The sequence below is a fragment of the Topomyia yanbarensis genome, chromosome 3 (genome assembly GCF_030247195.1).
Source record: "Topomyia yanbarensis strain Yona2022 chromosome 3, ASM3024719v1, whole genome shotgun sequence".
Taxonomy (NCBI): Eukaryota; Metazoa; Arthropoda; class Insecta; order Diptera; family Culicidae; genus Topomyia; species Topomyia yanbarensis.
The window spans coordinates 164,412,263-164,439,084 of record NC_080672.1 but is presented as its reverse complement, the minus strand read 5'-3'; the positions used below and the strand labels follow the sequence as shown (position 1 = coordinate 164,439,084).

At 37.6% G+C, this 26,822-nt stretch overlaps 1 protein-coding gene across 3 annotated transcripts; it reads left to right on the top strand.

The window, feature by feature from the left end:
• The first annotated feature begins 247 nt into the window (after positions 1–247).
• LOC131689484 (multivesicular body subunit 12B) lies at positions 248–11,610 on the top strand. Of its 3 annotated transcripts, none has more exons than XM_058974588.1 (5): positions 248–656; positions 718–1,218; positions 9,506–9,656; positions 9,883–10,059; positions 10,125–11,609. In XM_058974588.1, exons 2-5 carry the CDS (start codon positions 758–760, stop codon positions 10,242–10,244), a joined length of 909 nt encoding a protein of 302 aa, XP_058830571.1. In that variant the 5' UTR covers positions 248–656; positions 718–757; the 3' UTR covers positions 10,245–11,609. The 3 variants fall into 3 exon arrangements, with proteins under 3 accessions (XP_058830571.1, XP_058830572.1, XP_058830573.1); XM_058974589.1 differs by having other exon boundaries at positions 252–319; positions 10,125–11,610; XM_058974590.1 differs by having other exon boundaries at positions 268–319; positions 736–1,218; positions 10,125–11,610.
• The last annotated feature ends 15,212 nt before the right edge of the window (positions 11,611–26,822 follow it).

The following is a 26,822-nucleotide window of genomic DNA, read 5'->3' as shown; positions in this document are numbered from 1 at the left end:
TACGAATCTTGCAGCGACAAAAAATAATCGTCGCGTCTCCTTTGGAAAAGCACGGACAATATAAATTTGTTTGTAGCAAATAGAATTCGGATTTCTAACAGTGCAACAATTACATGTAATTGTTTACCGTTCATAACAAATTCACACTGTATAATGAGTAGATCGAAACAATCGTGTTTGATGAACTGTCAAGTGTCAAAATGATGACCTAAAAATATCCCACCTCCTTCTACCCCTGCGTCATTAATGACTTCAGTGGCTGTTGTTCTTTCTACCGTTCGAAGATCGGCGGCTACTTTATCCAGTTCAGTGCAGTCCAGTATGTAGTTTGTTCGGAATCGTTTTTTCTAATCTTACATTTTGGAATTCATTCAACCTTCTTTGTGTGGCTTTCTTTGAATCAAATCTTCGGCTGATGATAGCATTACTAAGAACTGTTATGTGTATTCTCACAAAAAAACAACCATTGTGATTTTTAAATTTGTATTAAAATTAGTAATGCGGTGCCTATAATATAACATATTATGTATTATAGGCAGTTTGAGGCATGATTTGTGAAAGGCAGTGTACTAACGTTTGGACATTCCAACGTTAATTAACTTGAAGTATCGTGGCTCAGAGTGAATCATACCAGATCAAGCGTAACAAAGTGACCAGTAAATTTTATTTTGTATTTACATTTGTGCGCAAACCACACATTGATTTATCATTATTTAGAGTTTTATTCAATGATAGAATCGACTTCAGCAGTGACAAAATGTTGAAGACAAAAACCCAACAACAGAAAAACATTCTGAACACGATTATCAGTGTTCTACCAGACAATCGGCCAATTACTTCCCTTCAACTTGTGGAAGACTACGAAAAGTGCCCACAGCACTTTCAACCAATCAATAAAACTTATGATCAGGATCAGGATGCGGATCTTTGGCGAGAGAGCATTTTGCTGGGTAAGAAACGGGCTCGTTATTTGTGTCAATCGAAAACGGAAGGGCTTCCGGATTACATATTGGAAACACTGAAAGTGATCGGTGACAAGGAAGCCTTACCAGAAGGGTTCTCGCAACTTACTCGCACAGCGGACACCGAACAGAAAGCGTGGCGAAAAAAGCAGCTTGTGTATCGTCTTGCCAAAAAAGGGGTCGCCAAGCAAGCAATCACAGACATTATTCTCTGTTCACGGCTGAGACAGGCTCCGGAAGGATTTACGCTTGCTGGGTAAGTTGTAATTGTATTGAATACGGTATTCTGTTGGTTTAGTTGGTTTAGTATCAGGACATGGAAATATGATTTGGATATAAGTTACTTGATTAAAGCAGATAAAATTTGAGTTACAATATAACTTAAGCTTAGTTTAGCCTTATTATTGCATGTTTAAACGCGCCCATACGATATTCTTGTTTGATGACCAATGGAAGTGAATTTTGCCTTCCCCGTGCACTAGCACACTTTCGTGCACTGTCTTAACCCATTATGTCCTAGCGTATGAAATTTCATACGCAAAAACAACACATTTCTGGATCATACTTGTTATACAATAAAGGCGTTTTATAACTTCTGGTCTTCTGTGAACGTTAATTAATACCCTATAATTTATAATGTGTATGCTCAATAATCTTTTTTATAAAATTCCTTTGTGTTTTCGAATGTCAAAGTTGGACAAAATTCAAACTAAAATATGAACAATACATATTATTAATTTTCTCTTCTAAATCACTCATTCTTGTTTCGAATTGTGAACGAATGGCCATGAGAGGTGTGAAAGATGTGGCTCAGTGCGAAAAAATGAAAGAAATTGGTGAAACAATTGCGAAAATTCTGCTGGTAGTTCAAGGTATGAAATTTCATACGCTGGGCTGAACCGATATCTTTTTTCCCAAGGCAAAATTATTTCCTCTTTAGGACCAGGAAGGGATTCATAACTTTCTCGCTGATTTTAACGTTGAATCAGTGCATTCAAGGTTAATAAATGCTTAATACGTAGCAAATCATGCCTGGTTCCACCCAGAATATTTTTTATGTAAATTCTCGTCTCGAAAATGTTCTTTTTCTTAAAATAATTACAAAGTTTGAAGGAAAGATGGTTTAATGCAACGAACCAATCATGAGATGAAACGGCACGAGAGAGGAGATAAGTGTTAAAATCATTCAAAAAAGCTTCTAAATAATTGATCTGAAGATATTATTCGATTTTATGTTGAATATAAAGATTTTAGCCGAATTTTCTCTGTAATGATTTTTTGATACCCTATCAGCCCAGCGTATGAAATTTCATACGTTATTTTTTTTTCGCAACAAAACGTTCCAAAGCGGTTATTTTATTTTTCCCATACTTAATTCGGCATAATATGAGGGCTCACGAAGTATTTTACAAATTACCAAAAGTTTGAACATAGCTGGGTTATAATGGGTTAAGTTTACCACTATAGGATATTAATATTTCCATATTAAATTTGCAAAAGAGCGAATAAGATTTGTAAACAAACTTTTATTTTGATGGTTTCTCCTAATTTACTATAATTTCAAGGCAGAAAACAATTGAAATTACTTCTACGAAGGGTAAAAATTTACATTAACGCATATTTTTCATGAAATTCCACTCTGCAGCAGACTAATGAGCGAAACAAGTTTGTTTACAAAAACACTTTCGCCCTTTTGACGAATTAATACTGATTTGTGGGTCGTAATAGCCAAAACCAGTTGTCTTGTTGATCAGAGAGCCATCTGTATATAGTTGATAAATATTTTTATATCGCTTATCTACACTCAAAAAAAAGTAAACGTTATGCCTATTGATTTTACACATAGATTTTTGCAATTAGCGGAGGCATATACTGCCGCTAGACGCATAACTGTCCCATGTGCTATGGAAAACCCTATACACATGGGACAATTATGCTTCTAGCGGCAGTATAGACACTATTTGCTGGCACATAAACCTAATGTGTGTATTTACAAGAAATATTAATCTTACATTCACATTTCATAACTATTAGGCACATAAAACCCCATTCTATAACAATATGCACATATAACTTATGTGTGTGCATACATAGTTTATACAGTTGACACATAGAAGGTATGTGTGCGCGAGATAACAATAGCATGTCTTCTTCATATGAATTTTAAGCGGTTTGAAGCAAATAGAATTAACGTTTGGATTTTTTTCAGTGTATTAAATTTCTTACTATTTGTGCTTGTGTGTGGGCTGATAAATTGTGTTTATTTAAATTTTCTATTTCGTTTATTGCTGTTAGTTTTGTGTAATTTTGATCGCATAATGGAGTTATTGTTAGACGCTTGTTCATTTGGTACAACAGTTAAAGTTATTAATGCATGCTATTTAAAAGTAGTAAAAGTTATTAATGCATGCTATTTTTTCTATGTACGTTGCATGTTTCGGTAATTCGTCTGCACTCATTAAATTGAATAGTGTGTCGAAGGTTGGGTTATTGTTGTAGTATATCATTTTAGTTATTTCTTTTGTGGCCAGGTATTCCGCTCGTAATTTGAGTGGAAGCTCTCCTGCTTCGTATAACACAACTTGGTTCGGGGTAGATCTCAGTAGTCTCAATGAAGTTCTTAATGCAAAGAGATGTACTGTTTCTAATCTATCGAAGTCTTTTTTTGCAGCAGACGCTATGATTGTTATTCTGTAGTCCAGGTGTGGTCGAACTATTGTTTTTGTAAGCTTTAGCATTGGTTCTGGATGTGCGCCACTTCGTTTTCTACTGATCATTTTTAGAATATTGATTTTCTGTTTTTCTTTTACTATGGAATTACTGATGTGTGCTTTAAAGGATAATTTGTGGTCGATATGAATACCTAATAATTTATGTTTTTCTTTAATTGATATCTGTATATTGTTTATCTTAATGTTGACTATTGCATCGAACTTATTGGTAAAAACTATTGCAGCCGATTTAGTAAGGTTAGTTCCATTCCTATTGTCCTAAATACTGTGGCCAGACATTCTAGAAACTTATTCATTTTGTTTGTTGCAATTGCCTTGTTGTGTCCTATTACTATTGCTGTAAAATCATCAGCAAATTGTATCAATGTTTCATCCTCTTTCGGTGTGGTGTGAGCTATTTTCGTGTAGCTGTTGAAAAGGATCGGCGATAAAGGACAGCCCTGAGGGAGCCCTTTATTCGTGGTTTGACTTATTTTAGTTCCGTTGCTCATTGTTAATATTGTTTTTCTCCGTTTTAGGTATTGGTATATCCAATTTACCATTTCTGTTGGTATGCGTTCGTGCTCTAATGTTTCTATCAATTTGTCTATATCTACGTTTTCGAATGCTTTAGTTAGATCCAAAAACGTGGCTCTTAGTATGTCGCCTTCACGTCTAGATTGTTTAACTTTTGAAATTAATACATTCACGCAGTTAATGGCCGAAGAATTCTTTTTGAAACCGAAGGAGTTTAGTGGTATTATGTTATGATGATCGATGAAAATTGTTAATCTATTTTTAACTACGGAATTGATTAATTTTAGTAATACACAAAGCATTGATAATGGTCTGTATGAACTTGGGCTGTTGGGGTCTTTATCTTGTTTTAGCAGTGGTACTATTCTGGTTGATCTCCATTTTTCGGGGATTTTGCCTGTGTTGAGCACCTCATTTAACAGCTCCATTATTCTTAATTGCAAATTTAAGTTTATGTTTTTCAGCAGTGATGGCATTTCACCCTAGTGATGCACTGGCGCGTAAGTGTGATGCCTACACAGAGGATACAATAATCACACACCACAGAAAATAGCAGAACGCTCTTTCTTTCGGAGCTGTATAGACCGATTTCAAATGTGCGCTGGTGTTGAGGTAGTTGGGTGCGAGATAACCGTGCTCTCTTGCTCTTTAAATTCTCTGTGGCGCGCTCAGATAAAGTCACCACCGCGCGCGCCCCAGAGTCGCTGTGGTGTATTCACTGGCGTGTGATCTTTGCTTTGTTTTCGTCTTACAAGCGGCAGTGCGGGTGAGATTGATTTGATTTGCACTGGTTTTTGAGTTGTGTTGTGTGGATGGTGGTGGCTTATTTCAAGCTTATTTGATTTTCTACTGAAGATTTCATACAAGTTGCTTGGTAAAGCGAACGAGTTTATAAAGTATTGTTACACTACATTGAATTGGAACCAAAAATAACTGAATCAATGCGCTGCATAAAAAATGAAGGACGAGGCAAACAACTTTTTTACCATATTCCTTAGGGAAAACTAAAACATTAACTTCATCACGGCGGGTGTGCATTGAATATCGCCACAATAAACAAAACCATCCAGACTTCAACGCCCAAATGTAAAACACAGACAGTTGTCCAACTAGCAACGACAGCTAAACTACAGTCTTATATCGAATTATCAACGACTACATTCAGTATTTTTATAGCACCCCCAAACAAAATGCAAATAGTGAATAGAATGACCCTTAGGCATCGCTAAAAAAGCTCCCCGCAACGAAAAAAATCTCCGAACCCAATAGTTAATTTGGCGCGAGGAAATCAATAGTAACACATTGAAAGGTTCCTAACATTTGATGTAAACATATTAATGGTACATGGCTCCATTAAGCGCACGCATTGAACCGTGTCAAAAAACGAACAACCTACAAAAATTAGGAATAGCACAATCACGGCATGCAATTTGTGAGAGAAAAACCAGGTCATTCAAAAAGTTTTCCAACATCGCGAAATGTGGCAGTTTCCGTGATTTAACTTTTTGTCGATTCCGACACCCACTTTACGCTTGTCTGGGCATACCACATAGTCAGGAGATTCGCATTCGATAAAAATACTAAAATATCCTGACTCCTTCGGTAGGAGACAAAGGGTTAAGTTGTCGGAAAATTCTAAGCTTGTTCATATGACCCTACTTCACGCTTTTTTAAACTTTCTTCTTTCACATCCTTGCTCTTTTTGAGTACTACGGCCCTTAATATAAAAATACTTCATATCTTCCAGGGATTGTATGTCGTTTCCCAGAATACCATTTCCCGGAAAACCATTTCCCGGAATGTCATTTCCCGGAAAACCATTTCCTGGAATGTACTATTTCGCGGAATATTCCCTGGAATGTACCATTTCCCGGAGTATCGTTTCCCGGAATACTATTTTCCGGAATGTACCATTTCCCGGAACGTAATTTTTCTCGGCAATTTGTTATACTATTGAAATCTGAAGTACTTTAAGAACATTTGCATATAGAACTATGTTGCTACTCAAATATTTGTTTGGTTCCCTTCACAGCTTGTCTTTGCTCGCCGATCATGTTAATGAATTTGAAAAACTAATTCTCATGCATGTGTAATTTTATTTGAAATCATTATTAATCAATCGAAGGTCCAGAAAATAGCTTATGCTAAAAGGAAGGCGATATCAAAGAAGGTCGTAATTTAATTTAAAATTAATAGTATTTCAATAATATGCTACAAAAATTTTGAAGAAGGCAAATCGATTTCATTGTAGTTATTGTATTTGAATCAATGAAGTTCTAAAATCATTTCCATTGATATATTATTGTTCCAAAGAAGGCTAATTCACATAGAAATTTTTAATACGAAGTGAAATTTAAAATAACTGAAGGCGTTTTCAATGCACTGTTACTGTAAACAAATATTAGTGAGAATAAAAATCAATGAAAGTCCAAGAGTATTTTCAGAGAAACTTCATATAGATTAAAATAACATTATACACAAAATTCCAAAGAAAAATGCATATTCATAAGAAGGCGGCATCTCAGACAAATACATTCACAATCTATAAAATTTCAAAGGTTCCAGGAATATTTGTGATTAAATTTTAGGAAATGTTTTTATTTTTTCATTACCTTTTACCTAATCTTCGTGAAAATCAATCAACGCATTCAGGGCATTTTTAGAGTACTGTAATTGGTTATCATAAAAATGTTGCCAACGGTGTGGAAAACATTGCCTTTTCAATATCAAAGATGGCCGCATTTCGAGGCGTTCTAAATTGATCGTTACGAATTTACACTTTTTTTTCGATTCCTTTAAACGATAGCAAATGACTTACATATGATCTTTTCACTATTTTAATTTTACGCGAAGCGCTGAAAATGTCATTAAAATCAGCACCTCATCATTTATAGAATATCTACCCAACGACGTTGATCTACCCTGCTTTCGTTTTTCTTAGTCTTAAATTTGCTGAAAATGGGAAAATGGATTTGAAAAAAACGCGTTTGAAGTTTTTAGTACGCTTGGAGTTTACCTAAAAACGATAGGACAGAATTAATAGTATATACAATTAGGTATTCTGTTCTCCTTCCATTTTCTATTATATCATTTTATTTCAATAACAAAATTTCCAAATCTTAAAAATTCTACAGTAGTGTATTATGCTTTTCACCGAAGATTACCACGCGAAGGAATCGATTCGAAATAGTAAAAGAATAGAAAATATACCATTTTAACTGAATCCGCAAAATTTGGAACAAATATGAGGCAAAATATAGGGCCTGTTAGTCCGGAATTAGACGGTCATGAATTTATGAAATTTATTCACCCCTTCACTACCTGTGGTGGGAAAATTGGAAAGTATTTGTTTCTATTTTGGTACCCATTTAATTCATTGATATCCCATCCATTTGGATGCTTTTTATTCCCCACTTATTTTTTTAAATCCTTCCAAGTTTCTTTTTGGTTCAAAACCAAAAGTCGTTCGTAAGCTGTTCATATAATGATCAATTTAAATAAATTTTCCTAACATCGCGGAATCGAAAAGATTAAATCTTTAGAATGACAGTTTTGCAATCTTGTCGCTATCTTGTTTTTTTACCATAATAACCACTCAAGATAAAAAAAAATTAAAAAATATTTTCAAACAACTTTTCATGTTCTGAAGTAGGTAAAATCTCCTACAACACAATTAGCTGCATAGCAGGTCTTCTAAACATAAGTTTGGTCGGTGAGGTACGAGTTTTTTTTTTATTTTCCGGGAAATGGTATTCCGCGAAGTGGTTTTTCCGGGAAACAATACATTCCGGGAAATGATACATTCCGGGAAATGGTTTTCCGGCAAATGGTACATTCCGGGAAACGATATTCCGGGATATGGTACATTCCGGAAAATAATTTTCCGGGAAGTGGTATTCCGGGGAATGGTATACCGGAAAATGACGTACAACCCTTCCAGGCCTTTGGTAATTAAATGTCGTTGAAATATAAAAAGTTTGACTTACTTATAGTCGTTAATAAAAAAGACAAAAATTACCAATGAGGATTTAGAATGATTGACAAGCTGACAAGATCAACCAAAGTCATCCCATGGCAATAACAGAATCCCGTTCGAACATCTAAAAGTTGGAAGTGACCGGCAGTACAAAGCAATCCACTGCGTGATCGGGATGATCTGAGCATAAGGCATAAAAAATATGTTGAAAACTTTTTTCGTATTGTAGAACCAACAAGAATGGTTTCTGGACGAACAATGTGAGTGCAGCATTTACCACAGATATTCTTCTTTACGAGTAGATCTAATGTCGGTATTGCAGGAGTGCGCAATTGCCCAACGTAGGTCTTTTTTGAAAAATCAATCTGGATATTTTTTAAAAATATTCAGTAAAATTTGTGTCCGTGCCAAAATTTAGAAATTCGCTCCCTACGTTAGAGATATTGTCGTTAGAGACCTAGAGCTATAGTCGTTTAAAATTTGAACGTTTACATGGATAATGTGGTTTGAGTTGTACCGAAATCATCTATATCACATCCAAGAACTAAAAAAATTAGTTTTCATCCATTGTAATAAAATATTAAGATTTTTTTTGGCACTACTCAGGTAGACCTAAAATGTGCGTCTTAACTAAGTCCTTTGGATTGCTACTTTAAAGTCACTTTTGGTAAAATGTACGGCTATTGTCATTACGCCCTGAAAATAATTTCTACTATTGTTGTGTATTCACAATGCTACATACTTGTAAGAAGTATTTGTGGAATATTAAATATCAATTAATTAATGAACTTGAACTCGGAATTGAGTTTTGAGCATAAAATGCCTAAATGGGGTGAACAGCAATGGGTGGTTGCTTGGACTAAAATTTCGTAAAAGGGAGCTGCATAAGCTTCTCCTATTAAGTAATAGTACAATACGTTTTATGTTCCAATAGCGGTTTAAGAAGGTTTCAAGTTCCATAAAAGCTTAAGCAGCTTGAAAGTTTACTAAGAACTTTATGTGAACTTTAAAATGTGCTTTTTATGTATTATCCGAAGCTTTAGTTTCTTGGGAACACTATTTGGAATACTTTTCTTTCTTTTTTGTGTGCAGAGCATATCTACGGATTTGCCCGTTCGGCCGAATGGCCGTTACTGCCAACTGGCAGTCGGCCAAGCAGCACTCAGCCAAATGGCTTTCGACCAAATGATCAGACACCCGAAACGACGGCCCTTTGAGTTAAATATGTTGAGCTTAGGCTTGTCGAAAATTCTTCTATTCCGATAGAAAATTTACTTGGCGTCAAGCGAATTTGTCTTACAACTTTTCGAATATTGCAGGGATATCAATGGAATATTAATATGTTACAAAACAACACTGATGGCCCACCGTGCACCGCCTAGTGTGCCTTCGAGACAAAGCATCACCGATCTGGAGAGAACAATAGAAGATCTGAAATTCCAAGCCAGCCAAGAAAAGCCACTATATCCGGTAAGTAGTTTCCATTTGTTTTTGTCCACCTTGGGGAAATGATTTTGATTCCTTGTTGTCTTGCCACATGAGCATGAAATCAGCTTGAGACCTAAGCTGCCGTTAAAAGCATACTTGTCCCATGTTCTATGGGATTCCCTATATACATGGGACAATTATGAGTAGAACGGCAATAAGTAGCATTGCTCATTGCTATTTATTTATTTTTTCGCCTCCCTTATTGCAGGTGTCATTAGAACCACTAGATCATGACTACGAACAATTGCTGCCATCATATCAATTATCACCGAAACGGCCTGCCCCGACTCTTCCGGCATATAATACGGGGACATTGAACGTTCATACTGAGATGGAGGAGGTGCCGTTTGTGCTGAATCCTGCTCTGTGTAGATATTCAATCGAGGTATGTCATCTTGTTACATTAAAAAAAAAACAAATAATACAAACCAGTCTGTCTCGATTTTGTAGGTTCCTTCTTTATACGATGCAAGTGGAGCTAAACTGGAATACGATTTTCATTTAGAGCGACAGATACTTTGCACAACTAAGACAACGAATGCTCAGAATACGAATCCGTTCTTCCATTAGTAGATGTGCAGCGCACTCTAGCACCCATTTGCCAAGGAAAGTGACCGTAATAGTTCGTAGTGTTGAGTGTATAACCCGCCCACTTTATTAGGTTTATTAATATATTGATCATATACTAAAATCATCTTCCATACATAATCGTGATTATCCCAATTTACACAGTTAGAATCAAGTAACCGTATTGCTCAGTCATTTGTGAGATTAGTGCGCTCGTCATGACTTAAGGGGACCTTCTCATCAGCGACTCACAAAAAGGTGTTTTTTTTCTAAGTTTTAGTTGGACATTGAAACAACAAGAGAAACAAATTATATTTTGCGTGTTTTGAGCATATATCTCCTTAGTTTTTTGAATGTCAAAGTAAATAAAAATGGCAGATTTATGATCAATCTCGCACAGCAGTTCGCCGCGGATAACTCAAACTCCGTGCAAGATTCAACCCCGTAATTTTTACCTAAAACAAAAAATTGAAATACTTCTTTATTCGGAAGGCTTTTCTACACATGATAGAATATTATGGTGATTAAAAGATGGAATATAAAATAGTTTAGTTATTACTAAAAGTACTCGATTGTTTGGCCTATTTTAACAGTAAGTGTGTTAATAACATTGTAAAACGAGCTTTTTTAATGGTTTTTTATTCAGTCTGTGCACAATTAAATTATTTAAAAACAGTGTCTTACTTGTATACACAGAAATTATAGTTTTTTTTTTGGAATCCTGCACGAAGTTTTAAAAAACATGGTTTTAATAAAATGGGCTTTAAAGTTTTTAGTAGGAAAAAATCAATTTAAAGGGAATTGACAGGCATAATCAACTGTACTCTGAAACTTTGCAAGAATATTTTCCGAAAAAAATTCCAACGAATGAATCCAAAACAATCAATTTTTTTGAATCTGTTTGATAAGCGGATCCCCTTAAACAATAAATTCGTCATTGATAACGCTCGCTCATTAGGAGGACTGGTCGATATTGATGAATGTGTCTAAAGAGCCTTGTAAGAAAGTAGTTGCATCGGGTTGAATATTGACCAAGAATCACCGGCAAAGGTAAAACCTTATTGCAATCACGTTAAAAATAAGTAGATTTTTTGCCCAAATAGATTGGCTAGTCCCCATGAAATTAGATTATCAAAGAAATGGAAATATTAGTTTGAACATCCATATACTTAAGGGCATGTCATAAAGGGCTGTATGAATAGATTTTACCCATATGTTATGACTAAAGATTCGTATTGTTGGTCCATGCAGTTAAATCAGCATTTAAAAAACTTAGAACATAAGTAGGCTACAAACTCCGTCTTTTTTCGTCGAAGGATTGAACAGTTTACAACCTTCCATTACTTATTATTTCTTCAATATATTGATTGTTAAGTATAACATGTAAAACATTAAACAATATGTTCTCATATTTCAAACTGCATGATGACATCCGGTCACAAAAAAAATAAAATTATAGTATTATTAATAGCATCGAGATGATTCGATACCTGTCTTCAACGTTTAGAGGTAAAGAGTTGCAAATTGCATTTAATTATTATCCTATCTATATGAAACAAATCTATGTACCATTCTTACTAGAAGAAATCGAAAACTTCTATAAAATTGTGATTGTGGAATTTGTTATCACAATTCGACCCAGACAGCCCCCAGCCATATCTGTGAATCGCGGTACACTTGCGCATTCTTACTGTGATGGCTACTAGCCAAATATGACCGAAACTTATTAGGGTCCCCCGATGTGGTCTAATGACACGTTTTGCCTTTCTCATATAGAAAGGTTATGCAATCACCCTAAAAATCGTCAACCTAATCCCGACCCAGAGAGCCTAATGTCATATAAGTTTCGACTCAGTTCGTCAAGATTGGAAAAACGTCTGTATGTGTTAGTGCATGGTTTTTTTGTAGTATGATTTAAAAAGCTTCAATGATCTGCCTTGTAGTGTATTGGCACTGTATGGGACTCACTTTCGTGCCTAATTGCTAAAAACACTCCTTGCTCTTTTTTCGCCCTTCTTCTTCACGAAGCTACATCAAAGTATTGCTTCGTGGGGGGCTTGTGCTTTCGTCGCACCTCTTCTGCTCGTGAGTTTTCGCAACTATATCGGAGCCTCACTTGATCCATGAAATGGCTCGACTTTTGAGCCATTTAACACTCGACTATTCTCTTGTTTATTGTCTCCATCTATTACGTTGCCATTTAGCTCTTGTCACAGTCAGCCGTTTAGATTCTGATACCATGATCCATTTAGCTCTTGTTTACGTGAGTCATATAGCTCCCATCCTTATCACGACATACTCGGATAGAACTTTGCGGTGAACTCACCCCACTCCGACTGACTCTCCCAGCTTTGTTGAGATCTACTCAGACTGAGAGTTTCCTGGTAGCGGAATTTCTCTCGGTACCGATATCTGTGTCGTGAGTCAATTAGCTCCCATTTTTGTCACCATATAGTCGGATAGTCCACAGCGGTGAATCTACTCTACAGCGGAATTCTTGGCGGTAAATTTCCCCCGATACCGATATTTGTTTCCGTGAGCTATAGGTATCTTTAATTTGGAAAAAATGTGCCAGTTTTTCGTAGTTATTGATAGCAGGTGTCCTTACGAGTGCACTCATATCATTCTTAAATCTTAATTATTCTTTTCTGATTTTTAAATTTAAAAATACCAAATTAAATTCAACCGACAAACTGACAGTTGACCGACTAAATGACGTATCTGCAAATATCTCGTTCGCCTCATTGTTAACCGGGACAGCACCCACACATCATGATCTGGTACTTTGTCAATCCGCTAACAGCCTGCCATCCCAAGTTTCATCTGCAAACTATAGTAGATCTGATAAGGCAACCTATAGAGTTGTGCAAGTCGCACAGGTTTGGATGTGTTATTGTCCTAAAAGGAAACAAACTAAAAAATGTTTTTTTCAATAATTTCGGGCCTAAAAATTGTAAAAGGACTGAGATATTAACTCACGGTACTAATCTACATCATAATATGCCTTAACCCGCACACCCCTAAAGATCCCTATTTAGCTCCCCGCTTCGTCCCGATCTACGCGATCTAGTCCCCAGAGGTGAACCTAGCCTACTCATCAGGACTGTAGGTGCTGAGGTCTATCCAGCGATTCCGGGTGGAGCGTAGCTTTCGGTTCACTGGCGCCCTACCAACCGACTGCTGGCTATTCGATGCGATCTACTCGCTATATCCCACGACTATGGATCTAGCCTACTCACGAGCTACATGGTTGGGTATCGAGGTCGGTCGAACGATTTCGGTGAAGGTTCGCTGACGCCCCGATGACCCAAACCGGTGCTACGTCGCGTACTGCTCAACTAGTCTCCGGCGGTGGACTTAATCTACACCGATGGAGAGTTCCTCGGAATTTCTCCCGAAACCCGTTTTGTGGTTTCACGGTGGCTTTCTAGCCAACAGTGCTGCTTTGTTGGTCTCTTCTCTGCACCTCGGAGAGTATAATCGTAACTACTCTATTGACAATATTCCCAGATATCTCTTCGACGATATTGTCAACTGCCACACCAGGCATACCCTTTTCCAACTTCTTCGAATCTAGAGCATTCGAACACAACGTGTTCAGTTGTCTCTTGCACGTTCACACACTCCGGGCAAAGCGTTGACGAGGCATGTCAGAACCAATGCAGGTACTCCCGAGAGTATTCGTGCCCGGACAAAAACTGCGCCAAATGGAAATTCACCTCTCCGTACTTCCTATGTTCTTATATTTTTTTTACTTTTGCTGACCAGCACTACCTCCGTCTTGTGGTGAGACAGTTGCAACTTAATGTTAGCCATCCAGGTTTTCACGATACCTATTGTCTCTGCCGTCAACATCTCCACCTCCTCAAGGGTCTCGCCGGTTATTGTCTGGATAACGACCTCTGCCTCATGTTCGTTTCGTAGACCAGTACTCGGAACAGAACCATGCAAAGATAGTCCAGAACTAACGCCACCCAGTTGGGGCACTGTTCAACGCGTTCTTCATGTCGATCGTTACCACGGCGCAGTAGTGATTACCCCTTTTCTTTTGCTTTGATGCTTTCTCTGGGCTCGCGATGACTGTGCGGATGGCGTCCACCGTCGAGATCCCTTCGGAACTGCCTCTGCTATAATCTGTTCTTACTTTCAGCGCAGATTGTCACCATGTTGAGTATGACCCTTTCAGAAGTTCACCAAGAATATCCAGCAGGCATATAGGCCGATACGATGCATGATCTCCTGGTGGCTTCCCTGGTTTTGCAAACACCCAGCTTCTGGATCTTCAATCTATCCGGGAGGTCCCTTCGTCCAGGCATTTCTCTAGGACTATGCTGAACATGTCCGGAAACGCCTGGATCGCGGTCTTCAGTGTCATGTTGAGGATACCGTCCGGACCGGGAGCTTGTCATTATAAGGATCTCGTCGCTGGAGACTCGATTCTCACCAGCATTTCCGCCGTCTGCATCGACGTACGATGTAGGTGGCCATGCGGTTGGGTTGTGCTTCGGGAAAATACCTTCCACGATAATCTTCACATTTCAGCTGGTGTTGTCGGACCTTTCATCCTGGTCAACACGAAACGGTGAGAATTGCCCCGTCGTTCGTCTGACTAACGAGTCGGTTAGTGCCTCAGGCATCCGATTGTACTGTATTGAACTGCTGTCCATCGTGGTGAAGCATAACAGCTTTATGCGAATACGCCGCATCCTGGCGATGACGAAGTCTGCGTGTTTGCTATCCACCATCTCTTGGATAGGGAAACCGCCCATCACTTGAATCCCCATCACGCCATCCCTGCACTATCCACCACCGTTATCGGGAGAAACATGGTAGGGCTCTGCATTAATTGCAACATCGCACTTCGTTTCTGTTTTTTGCCACACCACTTGCTGTGCAACGTCGCAATGATTGAGATTAAACTGGGTTATCTCCCTCATCATTGGCCTGCCTTCGCCTTTTTGTACTCTAGGCTGGTTTTCAGATCATACCATGGTTGCTTTGTACAGTCACTAGCAACGTGCCCTTTTCTTCCGCATTTTCAACACAGTACAGACCTGTCCGGGCTCTTGCAGTTCTTCGCCTTATGTCCGAGATCCAAGAACCTGAAGCATCGCTCCATCCGCTTGGTAACTCGCGGAGCGACCTTCAGCGAGCGCACCAACCATCCGACCAGCGCTCCACCAGCTTGTTGGCAACGACCACTGGTAGTCGAATCGCCGCCGTTTGAGTGTCTCCATACGATTTCGTAATCCGGATCACGGTTGCACTGCTCGATCTGTGCATCCCTTAATTCTTCTTACGCTAGTTATCTCATCTAGACCCTTGCACTCGATTACAACTTCCAACGACAGTGCTCTCACGTTCACTTCGCTGCCTAGGAATTTAGCAACGAGCTTACGGTAGCCCAAAGTCGCCGTCCAATTCGTGGTCCATGCTCTGTCCGTTGACGTTCGCCATGGCCAGTATGACGTACTGGATGTTACTAGTGTCGATCCTAATGTGCCAGTTGGCTTTCCGGTTGGGCTAGGGTGCTTTTATTGCTAAAATCTTTGATTAATAAAATCCCAGGATCTTAGCAGAAGCGGCATAGACTCGCTTCATTGGTGCTGCTGTTGGAATCATGGATTTAATGGAAGTTTAACATAACCCAACGCTGCCAAACTCTACCATACCCTAGCAAAACTCCCCAACTTGCAGTAGTTCCGGACGGGGGCGTTAGGTTAGGTCCCTTAATTCCTTTACCTGATGCTCTCCACCATATGTAAATGTTTTTTAGAGAGCAGAAAAAAGTGCAAAAACACCCTGAGCAGGAAAAAATGTACAAAAACCAACTCAGGGGACGGGTTCGGGCATGTACCAGACTTGCTAAATCAACTACTCTTGCACGGAATCTGATTGCTTTCCAGCACTACGGCATTACTTCGGGGTGACGTTTTTTACTTAGTAGTTAGTTCTTTCAGTACGGTTACAGCACTCCTCCTCTCTCCACCCACACAACGTGACAATTTCTGTATGGTAGATTCGACGATTTTTTTTTTTTTTGATTTTAGCACATTTTCGCCTTTTTCATATAGAAAGGTTATGCAATCACTCTGAAAAGCGTCAACCTAATCCCGGTCATTTTTTTTTCGATTGCGATGCGGTTTCTGGATTTCAATAGCTAGGGTTGTACGTAGATAAGTTATTCCATTCATATAAATACACTCAGGTTTTTTTACGCGGTTTTTCTCGAGCGGTATTTTTTACGATTTTTTTACGGATTTTGAAATTTACGCAGATTTTGAAATTTACGCGGTTTTCATCTACGCGGATTTTTGAATTTACGCGGAATCCATTACCGAGGTTCCCATTACCGCGGATTCTTAAATTTACGCGGACTTCATTTACGCGGTTTTCATTAACGCGGATTTTGAAATTTACGCGGTTTTCATTTACGCGGATTTTGAAATTTACACGGTTTTCATCTACGCGGATTTTGAAATTTAAGCGGATTTGGAAATTTACGCCACCTACACTGCCCATAACATCATAAGAGTCCCATGTTGAAAAACAGCAAGCCGAGAAAAACGCTGTTTTGGTATTTCTTTTTGATATTTTCTGAACAAACCCGGTAATATTATTTGTGCAGTGTGATTTAGTGGTGATACAGAATACAATCCAACGGATAACTCATTTTCGACAAAAATCCACATGGGACTCTTATGCGTTTATGGGCAGTGTATCCCACGCGTAAAAAACCTAAGTGTAATCCTAAGTATATTGTACCTCACTCCGATTATGTCACTAACATTACCCACCCACAGGGCCGTCGTTCTAAATGAATTCGTTGAATTTGGTCAGCTCCTGATCATACAACTTTTAGGCCCGTGGGTTTGGTCGTAATGTTTTACTTCACGGCCCAGTTCGGTTATTTAATAACTCGATACTTGATGAAACCTTCCCAAGTGTATTTCGAACTGTACTACAAACACCTCCGAGTTTGTTCGCCTTGAACATCCAAAACTCACGTATGTTTCAATAACAAGTTTCACAACTAAACAAAAAAATCAATAGAAAAGTACTATGGACTGCACGTGAAAGGAGGATAAAATCCATATGAAAATAACAATGAGAATTTTTTATCTGAATTTGTGCAATCAGATCATACTATTTAAAAAAATCATTTTATCTATTCCTATCGCACCAAGATATTTGGAAATTGATCACGCCTCATTGACGACATAAATCATTGTACAAAAATTCCACATCGGAATGGTCCTTCATTTAAAAAAATCATGTTTGTTACCGGTCGATGGATTTTTATTATATGTGACTTACTATTTTCAACTGTAGGCTTTAGGTTTAAACGTAGAATTTTAATTTTTATTTATAAAAAATGCTCACTATATGGGTCATTCCACGCGAAATGATCAAGGCACGTGTAATCGACCTTCGCGGATTTCAACCAAAATTGGAGGAATTGTTCATCTAGGGCCCATATATAAAAACCCAAATTTTTGTATCAATTGAACCACCCCTCGAGTCATGGGAGAAACCCCCCCCCCCTCCCCTTTTGACAAATTGTCAAAACCCTTGATTTTCTTTTGATCATATCTCCGGTTCTATTTACTCTAAAATCAAACCACAAGATGGCTTTTGAAGAAAATTCTAAAAAAAAATTAAACTATGCGATTTTTCAGTTAAATATTACAAGGTAATTTTTCTCTCAATACATATATTTTAATTTTGAAAATATTAATGCCATCGTGTTCCTCATACATTTTTACATAAAAAATACATAATCTCAATATAATTTAAGCGTATTCTGAGATACACCGTTTTTAAGGTAAAAACTCGCAATTTCCCATATAAACTCGCAAGCGCGCTCCACTAAAAAATCAACTTCAAACATATTTTTTTTGTAAATCAGACGGGAAATGATGAAAAACTACGTTTTTGTTGTGCTTCTAGTAGATGAGGGTCGATTTTTATAAAGGTTTGAAGGTTTTCTCAACTTTTGCCAATAAAATTGGATTTTTATATGAGAAAATGCCAGTTTCTACCTTCAAAAAGGTGTATCTCAGTATCGGCTCAAATTATATTGAAATCATGTGATTTTTATGTAAAAATGTCTGGAACACGATGGCATTAGTATTTTCAAAATTAAAATATATGTATTGAGAGAAAAATTAACTATTAATATTTAACTGAAAAAATCGCATAGTTGGCAGCATTGCCACCAAAAATTAATATTTTTCTAGACTCCTTGAATAATTTTCTTCAAAAGCCATCTTGCGATTTGTCAAAACGGGGTATGCTCCCATGACCCGAGGCGTGGTTCAATTTGGGTTTTTATACAATAGATGAACAATTCCTCCAAATTAAGCCGTGTGGTGTCCGGCGGGCTGAAATCTTTTTGCACTATTTCAGCCAAGAATAGAACCTCTGGGAACTGCTCCCATGTCGTAAGAGGCGACTAACAACATGCTAGAAGTTCCTAGATCGAGGTATTGCTCCGTACCGAAGACTTAACCTGGGCGAACCTTAAGGTTCAGGGTTGTTAATCGATAATTAATCGTCATCGTCGATAACGTTAACCACCCGTCAACGTCATCGGAAACTCCGTTAACGATAATGTATCGTCGGATTCATGGTCATCGACGATAATTCATCGGTGGTTATCGCGATACATTTTGCGTTACTTTCCCGTTTATTCGAGTTGAAGTTGATGCGGTTAAATTTCAATTGTTTAGAAATAAATAACTATTGAAGGACATGTTGTTGGCAGTTGAAAATCAATAGTTTGGACATTTTCTAAGCACAGGGGGGGGGGGGGGGTCCGACGATGTGTCAAAATCGAATTTTTTGTCAACTTTTCGGGAGTGTTTTATATTGAAGGGAAAGTTATTGGCAGTTGACAATCAATAGTTTTGGACATTTTCAATAGGAGGTTCGACGATGTGTGAAAATAGATTTTGTTCAACTTTTGGGGAAAGTTTATTATATTGAAAAAGCTATTGGTAAGTGAATAATCAGCTCCAATAAGACTTTAATTTGACTAGTATCGATGAACGCGGATCAATACGTACTGAAAATTCGCCGCGTCTGTTTTAATGAATCTAATTTCAAGTTCCGTTTTTGGTAACAAGCCCGTCCATCAGGTTAACGATCCTTTGTATTTCCCTTCAATGTTCGATATAATCGTTCGTATACATGTATTTCACAAACAATCCGACATTAGAAATAGGAAACACTTTCGCTGATTTATAACATCTAGAGCTATCATAACTCTTTGTCTGTATAACGTGTTATCACTCGATAGTTTGCAACCCAAAAAATATATCGTAGAGAAGGAATAGCGAAGTTAGTCTAAATAATGTCGCAAAAATAGTGATCCGGCCCATTAAGCAGATAAGATTAGTTTTTCTGGGCAATACTCCCACGATCGGCTGTGTGGAGTTGAAATTGCTTTTGTTTAGAAAACATAGGATACTCTCGGTAGCCGGCTACCCAGATTTTAAAAGAACAAAAAACTAAACAAGATCTTTTTCGAGCGATCGTGTTTTCGAAAACTAACTGAACTACAAACTAAGGGATCATCCATAAATGACGTAGCATTATATGGGAGAGGGGAGAGTTTTGCATTTTGTGATGATGTGTGACGACGGGAGGGTAGGGGGTCATGTCAGGCTATGTAGCCTTTTCAAAGGGGAATGACTAACATCGGTTTTTATTTAAAAAAAATCACGGGGACAGGGGGAGAGTTACCGTCAAGCTACGTAATTACCAGGGGGTATTTAGAGGTTTGTGACGAAATGCTACGTTGGGGGAGGGAGCTGGTAAAAATTGCTCAAAAAATGCTACGTCATTTATGGATGATCCTTAATAAACTATGCTTTACAGGTCGCATCGCTTGCTTGGAGCGAATCCTAGACCCTATTTCCTTCCAAACTACCAACTCCGCGACACCTATGGAAGAGTCTGATGAACCTTCGGTATAAGATTCATCATTTTATTCAAACGATCGCCGGGTAAAATCAGCACCGACACGATAGAAACCACGAATAAATTCGTCGCGTGATTGAATATTATTAAAAAATATAAGCAGTGCTTCTTATAGCCGGCTATCCGGAGTTCAAGTTGCTTATTTTGCTAATCGTATTAATACAACAAATGATAAATTTCCCAAATTCTCGGCAGCCGGCTGCCCAGAGCAATTATTACATGATAACGCTATTGGCACACTTACTAACAACTCTCCCCTTCCCGTGATACATGTGGAGATGCAGAGGATTCCTCGGTCTCTAGTAGCAACATGTATCGAACTAACATTCCTTCCTTTCCCAGAAGATCTGCATTCGGACGTAGCCGGCGTTGGTATTGATCAGCATGCAGGGATCGGAATAGATTGTACAATGTGGCTCATCATGTTATTCCCAAGCATGTTGTTCCAATCAACATTTTGCAACCTAATTTGGTTCTGGTCAATAACGGAGTAGCAACTACGGGCGATCTCTTATGCTTATGCTTATGCTTATGCTAATAGATGAACAATTCCTCCAAATTTGGTTCCAATCCGTGAAGGTCGATTTCATGTTTGCTTTTTTATCACTTCGCGTGGGATAACCCATATTTAATTAGAAATCTTAGTGGTACTGATATGAAATTACTTTTTATATGGGACTGGAATGCAGTCATTTTGAAAATGGGACAATCTGATTCGTTGTTTTTTTCAAGATTTCTAAAACAAAGTCGTCAATATTATAAATGAAGCACAAAGTAGATCTAAAATAATGACGATTAGGGCAATAAAAGCAGAATTGACAAAAATGCAAATAAGACTGATATGCGATCATGGGCAGTGTAGTTCACGAACCGAACCTAGTGTTATACATCGAAAATATGCAAAATTAAAAAAAAAATTGACTGGAAACCTCTTTAGGGTAATTTTTACGACTTTGGTTTCTAGTGAGAAAGCAAATAAAATACAATGTCTCAATATTGCCAACCTGAAATACAACATGGAACTGACAAAATCGAACACATTTCATATGATAGACTGTTACTAAGCTCACAGGTTCTGTATGATGGTGATTATTCTTGCAACAAGCAAATTCTTTGTTATTCAAATTTAAATACTTACAATGTAAGAATCATGCTTTCATGATCATCGGTACTTCAAGTGTAAGGCCCGAGCCAACGCTTGAAGTTCAAATGCCTAGACTGGGCGAACCTAATACAAATAACACTAAATAGTAATAATTGTCGTGCAGACAGCTATGTTATTATGTTTGAGAAACTTATGCTGCACTTTCATCGGCGCGCTTGGCCATGCTTGACCACATGACATTTTTGCTTTCTGTTATAAAACATTGGTCATTTCGTGATCGATAGTCAATTGCATGTTGGTGGTTTTGGTGTTGAGTGCTTTGTGCGAAATTGATTAAATTTCCAGAATGAGAAGACTGTGGAACTTGGTGATGATCTACGCTACTTGTATCATGGCTGTCCGAACAGAAAGTAACATTTATTTCATGATACTGTACTTAGTTTTATAGTTTCATATTTTGTGCATTTTAGAACTAAAATTCATTCCATCGGCAAGCATGGACACTGAAGACGGATGGCGTGTTATGAAAGGTCCTGTTGTTAATGGCAATAGTTTGTTTGAAAGTGAGCGATATATTCATCTTCCAGCAAAGTTAGAAACTATACAGCCTGGTGAATTTAGATCGAATTTTCTAAACAATAATGAGGAATTTCGCATAGAGATATTCGATACAAACTCAAAAGAGAATTCTCATAGTTTAAAAGCAGTTGACAGCTTACCTGTAGAGTCATCCTACATTTCTAGTACTTCAAATCAAATAGATGTTGATTCACCGTTGCGCTTTGATCAATCGCCGATAGTCTTTGAAGAATTGACAGATTTCCTCAAACCTCCAGTGATCAACAACGAAGAAAAATATTCAATGTACATGCCCCTAAAATTTTCATCTGTTCCGGCGCATCATTTACCAACTGCGAATCATTATTCATTTTTCGATATACCTCCAAACCCTTCCATTTTAAGAAAGTATCAATTGCCACAAATTTACCCAGATGATCCGTTATTTGCACCCGCAAGAGAATTTTCGTCTTTCCCCGAAATATTTCCTTTCAGAAAGTTACCTCCAATGGAAGTCTCAGCAAAATACTACGAAATCGACAAAAACACCCCTCCATTAATACTGAGTGAAGAAATTTCGTATGAAACAATGCCTCCAATGTTAGGTAGATATCCACCGATCCCTAGAAAGATGAAGTCCACCATGGAAAACTTATTTTCGAGTCCATACTATTCTGGAAAACTTACGTCATCACCTAGAAGAAGAGAGAAAATAATCCTATCGAAGTCGACCAATTCGAAGCCTAACATGAAGTTTTACGGAAGCGGAGCGTTGAGGAGTATACCAATAGTTCGAGGCCGTTTTAAAATATAAAGTGATCACGTTGCGTGACAAACCATCGATATTCAATTAAATGCTTGAGTTTTTCCCTCTTCCACGCCAATGATTTATCACATACCGTCACTGTTGTGCTATCTTATGACAAACGCCATTTTGGGGTAAACTGAGTTAGATATCGTCGCTGTTGTGCTATCTTATGACAAGCGCCATTTAGCACATTTCGAGAAAAACGATTTTTAAAGTTTGAGATTGAATATCTTGTAACTTATTAATAGTAAAACCAATTCAGAGAAGACAATTGATGCTTCTATCTATTCTGTATTAATCTCCCAAATATTACGAGGATCGGTGAACTGCATTGCGAGTTTTTACTAAAAATGTAAACAAAAGTCGCACTCACACGTGTCATAGGTGTGTATTGATGACAAAATTTGTATGGCGTGTCATAATCGTGCATGGAAAATTTTCCATAGAGAAAAAGCACCAATTATAAACTTTTATTCATATCTTTGGTTTAATTTGGTCTATAAATAATCGGTTGGAGGCATTTTGAAGGAAATGAGTTAGGGAATCTAGAAAAAATAGTAGCTTTTGGTTGCAGTGTTGCCAAATATGCTATATTTTCAGTTTAAAGCTTAAACTGTGTTTTTTCTCGCAACTCGTGCATTTTTCTTTTGAAAATTTTAATGCCATTGCGTTCCTCAGACATTTTTACGTATAAAAACATCTAAAACTTCAATATAACTTGAGCAAATCTGAAGATATAGTGATTTAAAGCAAAAAACTAATAATTTCTCATCATGTTTTTCGCTATATCTTAGTAACCAAGTAGAATTTCAAAATTCTGAAAATGCCACTTTGCAGAGATTTTTCAGATAAGTAATGTGGCATATCTAACTCAGTTTGCCCCAAAATGGCGTTTGTCATAAGATAGCACAACAGCGACGATATGCCATATCACTTGTCTAAAAAATCTCTACAAAGTGGCGTTTACAGAATTTTGACATTCTGCTTGGTTACTGAGATATAGCGAGAAACGTGCTGATATATTTTTAATTTTTTGCTTCAAATGACTGTGTATGCGGATTGAATCAAGTTATCTTGATGTATAAGATGTTTTATGTGTAAAACTATCTAAGGAACACAATGGCATAATCTTTTTCAAAACAAAAATACACTAATTGTGACAAAAATGTAGTCTAATACTACGTTTACACTGCGAGTTAAAACGTGTTTTAACGCTATTGCCATGGCATTTTTCTTGTTGCTAATTATTATAACATGTTTTAGCTATGTAAACGTAGTATAAGTTTTAAACAGGAAATATAGCATATTTGGTAACACTGTAACCAAAAATAACCATTTTTCTATAATCCTTGACTCATTTACTTCATCTCACCGATTGTTTATAGACCAAATGAAACGAAAGATATGAATAAAGGTTAATAATTGATGATTTTTGCCTTTCTCAATAGAAAGGTATTGCAATTGCTCTGAAAACCGACTTTTTAACGGAGGCCCGGAGGGCCGAGTGACATATACCATTCGATTCAGTTCGTCGAGTTCGGCAAATGTCTGTGTGTGTGTGTATGTATGTGTGTATGTATGTATGTGTGTGTATGTGTGTGTGTATGTGACCAAAAATGTCACTCATTTTTCTCAGAGATGGCTGAACCGATTTTGACAAACTTAGTCTCAAATGAAATGTGCAACGTTCCCATAAGCTGCTATTGAATTTCTAATGGATCCGACTTCCGGTTCCGGAATTACAGGGTGATAAGTACGAACACGCAGAAAATGTCGATTTTAATAAATTCTGCAATGAATGTATAAAGGTGAAAAATTTTCCAAAATATGACCACAACTGCTTCGATTTGTAGTATTAGGTCACTAACATCCATTCAAAGTCTATTTGGCCACATTGGCCACCATCCTCGGTTCCGGAAGCCCCGGCGAAAGTATCTAAATTCAGAATAACAGTCACATCGGTTTCTCGGAGATGGCTAGACCGATTCGACTAAACTTGGCCTCAAATGAAAGGTATTGCGTCCTCGTAAATGGCTATATAATTTTATCCCGATCTGACTTCCGGTTCCGGAGTTACAGGTTGTGGCGTGCGATCACATAGCAAATTGTGATTCAAACCGATACTCCGATGAAAGCAAAAAAGGTAAAAATTTCGCTAAAATGTCTCTCAAACAACTTAAATTTGCTGTTCTAGGTCACCGACGGCCAACCAAACTTTCGTTGACTACATTGACCACCATAGACGGTTCCGGAAGTGCCCGGGAAAAGCGGCCATCTTTCAAAATTTACGAACTCACATCAGTTTCCCGGAAATGGTTGGACCGATTTTCACAAACTTAGTCCCAAATGATAGCTATATTATCCCCACAGATGTATGTAAAATTTCGCACGGATCGCTTGTATGGTTCCGGAAATATAGACTAAATCGTCCGGTCACATATGAAATTCCCATATAAGCCGGAACTCAAAAATTTTTTTCAAAGGGGGGACCCCATGAAATTTCAGAAATCGAATTCGTATTTTTGATGCCAAACATCTTTAAAATGCATGAAACGTCGAGATTTTATGTTATCTCGAAAAATTTTTTTTTTATGAAAATCGACTTTTTGGGACTTTGCCGATTTTGCACCTTTTTTCAGATCAATATTACCGTGGCTGTTTTTTCTTTTTCAAAATTTTAGAACTCGAATAATGATTTATTTTCCTGTATATAGTTGTCATGTGATGTATAATAATAAAATGTAATATATGCATTTAAAAGCTTTTAATGAATATAAACAACGCACACATTCTCGTGATTCATGATTGAGAAAGGCACAATTGCACCGCTAGGTGGATTAAAATAGGTTTTTTCTATGGAAAATTGTCCATGCACGATTATTTTTTTCATTTAGTTCATTTATTTGATAGGCACAAATGCGTTAGCTTGGCGGTGCCAAATTATTTTGTTCAGTTTTTTTATATAGAGGAAGAATTCTACAGCTATCTTAAGACTAGAAATATAGTTCTATTTACAAGAGTGGGGGCAAACGATTTTTTTCATTAAAAATTTTAAAACAAGGAATCCAGTTTGATATTCAAAAGGGGAGGAATAGTTTTTTACGAAACAGTTTTGTATATAAAAGGGGGAACAAATATTTATGAGAAATTTCACAGATATTTATTTATTTATTTATACTGGTCTTCGATTTTCTCGTACAGACAGTTACTTAATTAATAATAATTCTATGTTTAAAGGTAGTCTTAGTAATGTTAAAATCATACTTGTCAGCTACATCATTAAAATTACGACAGCATACATTGAACGGATTGTTTTGTGAAAAAAGAGTACGATACATCGGTAACCGAAAGAAATCAGTTCGTCTAGTGGGTCTAGGTGGTACGTTGAATCGGAGCTGGCTCAGCAACTCCGGGCTATCTATATTGTTTTCCAGAAGATCGAACACGAAGAGCCGTTGCAGCATTATCCTCCGACTTGCAAGAGTTGGCAAACGTAGAAGATTGCATCGATGTTCATAGGGCGGTAGACGAATAGGATCAGTCCAAGGTAGTAACCGCAGAGCGTAACGAACAAAGTGACGCTGAATTCGTTCGATGCGATTAATTTGAACAGCATGATAGGGTGCCCACACAAGCACGCCGTACTCCAGGATGCTATGCACGAGTGCACAAAATAGCGTTTTTAGGCAATAAATATCGCTGAATTGCTGCGTGTTTCGTTTAATGAACCCCAGCACGGCATAGGCCTTGGCTGTAGTCATTGCAATGTGCTGCGCGAAATTTAGTTTGTTATCGATGAGAATGCCTAGGTCCTTTATCGTATTAACTCGGTTGATACTGCTTTCTGCCATTCTATAATCAAATGTCAGGACATGCCTGTTTCGACAGAACGATATCACATTGCACTTTTGCACATTTACTTCCATCCCGTTATGAGTACACCAATTTAGCAGCATATCAATATCAGCTTGAATAGCACAGCAATCGACTGCCGACGCAATTACACGGAAAAATTTCAGATCATCAGCAAACATATACTTAGGAGACTGTATAGCGGAGCACAAATCGTTTACGAATAAAATAAACAGTAGCGGGCCCAAATGACTACCCTGAGGCACACCCGACT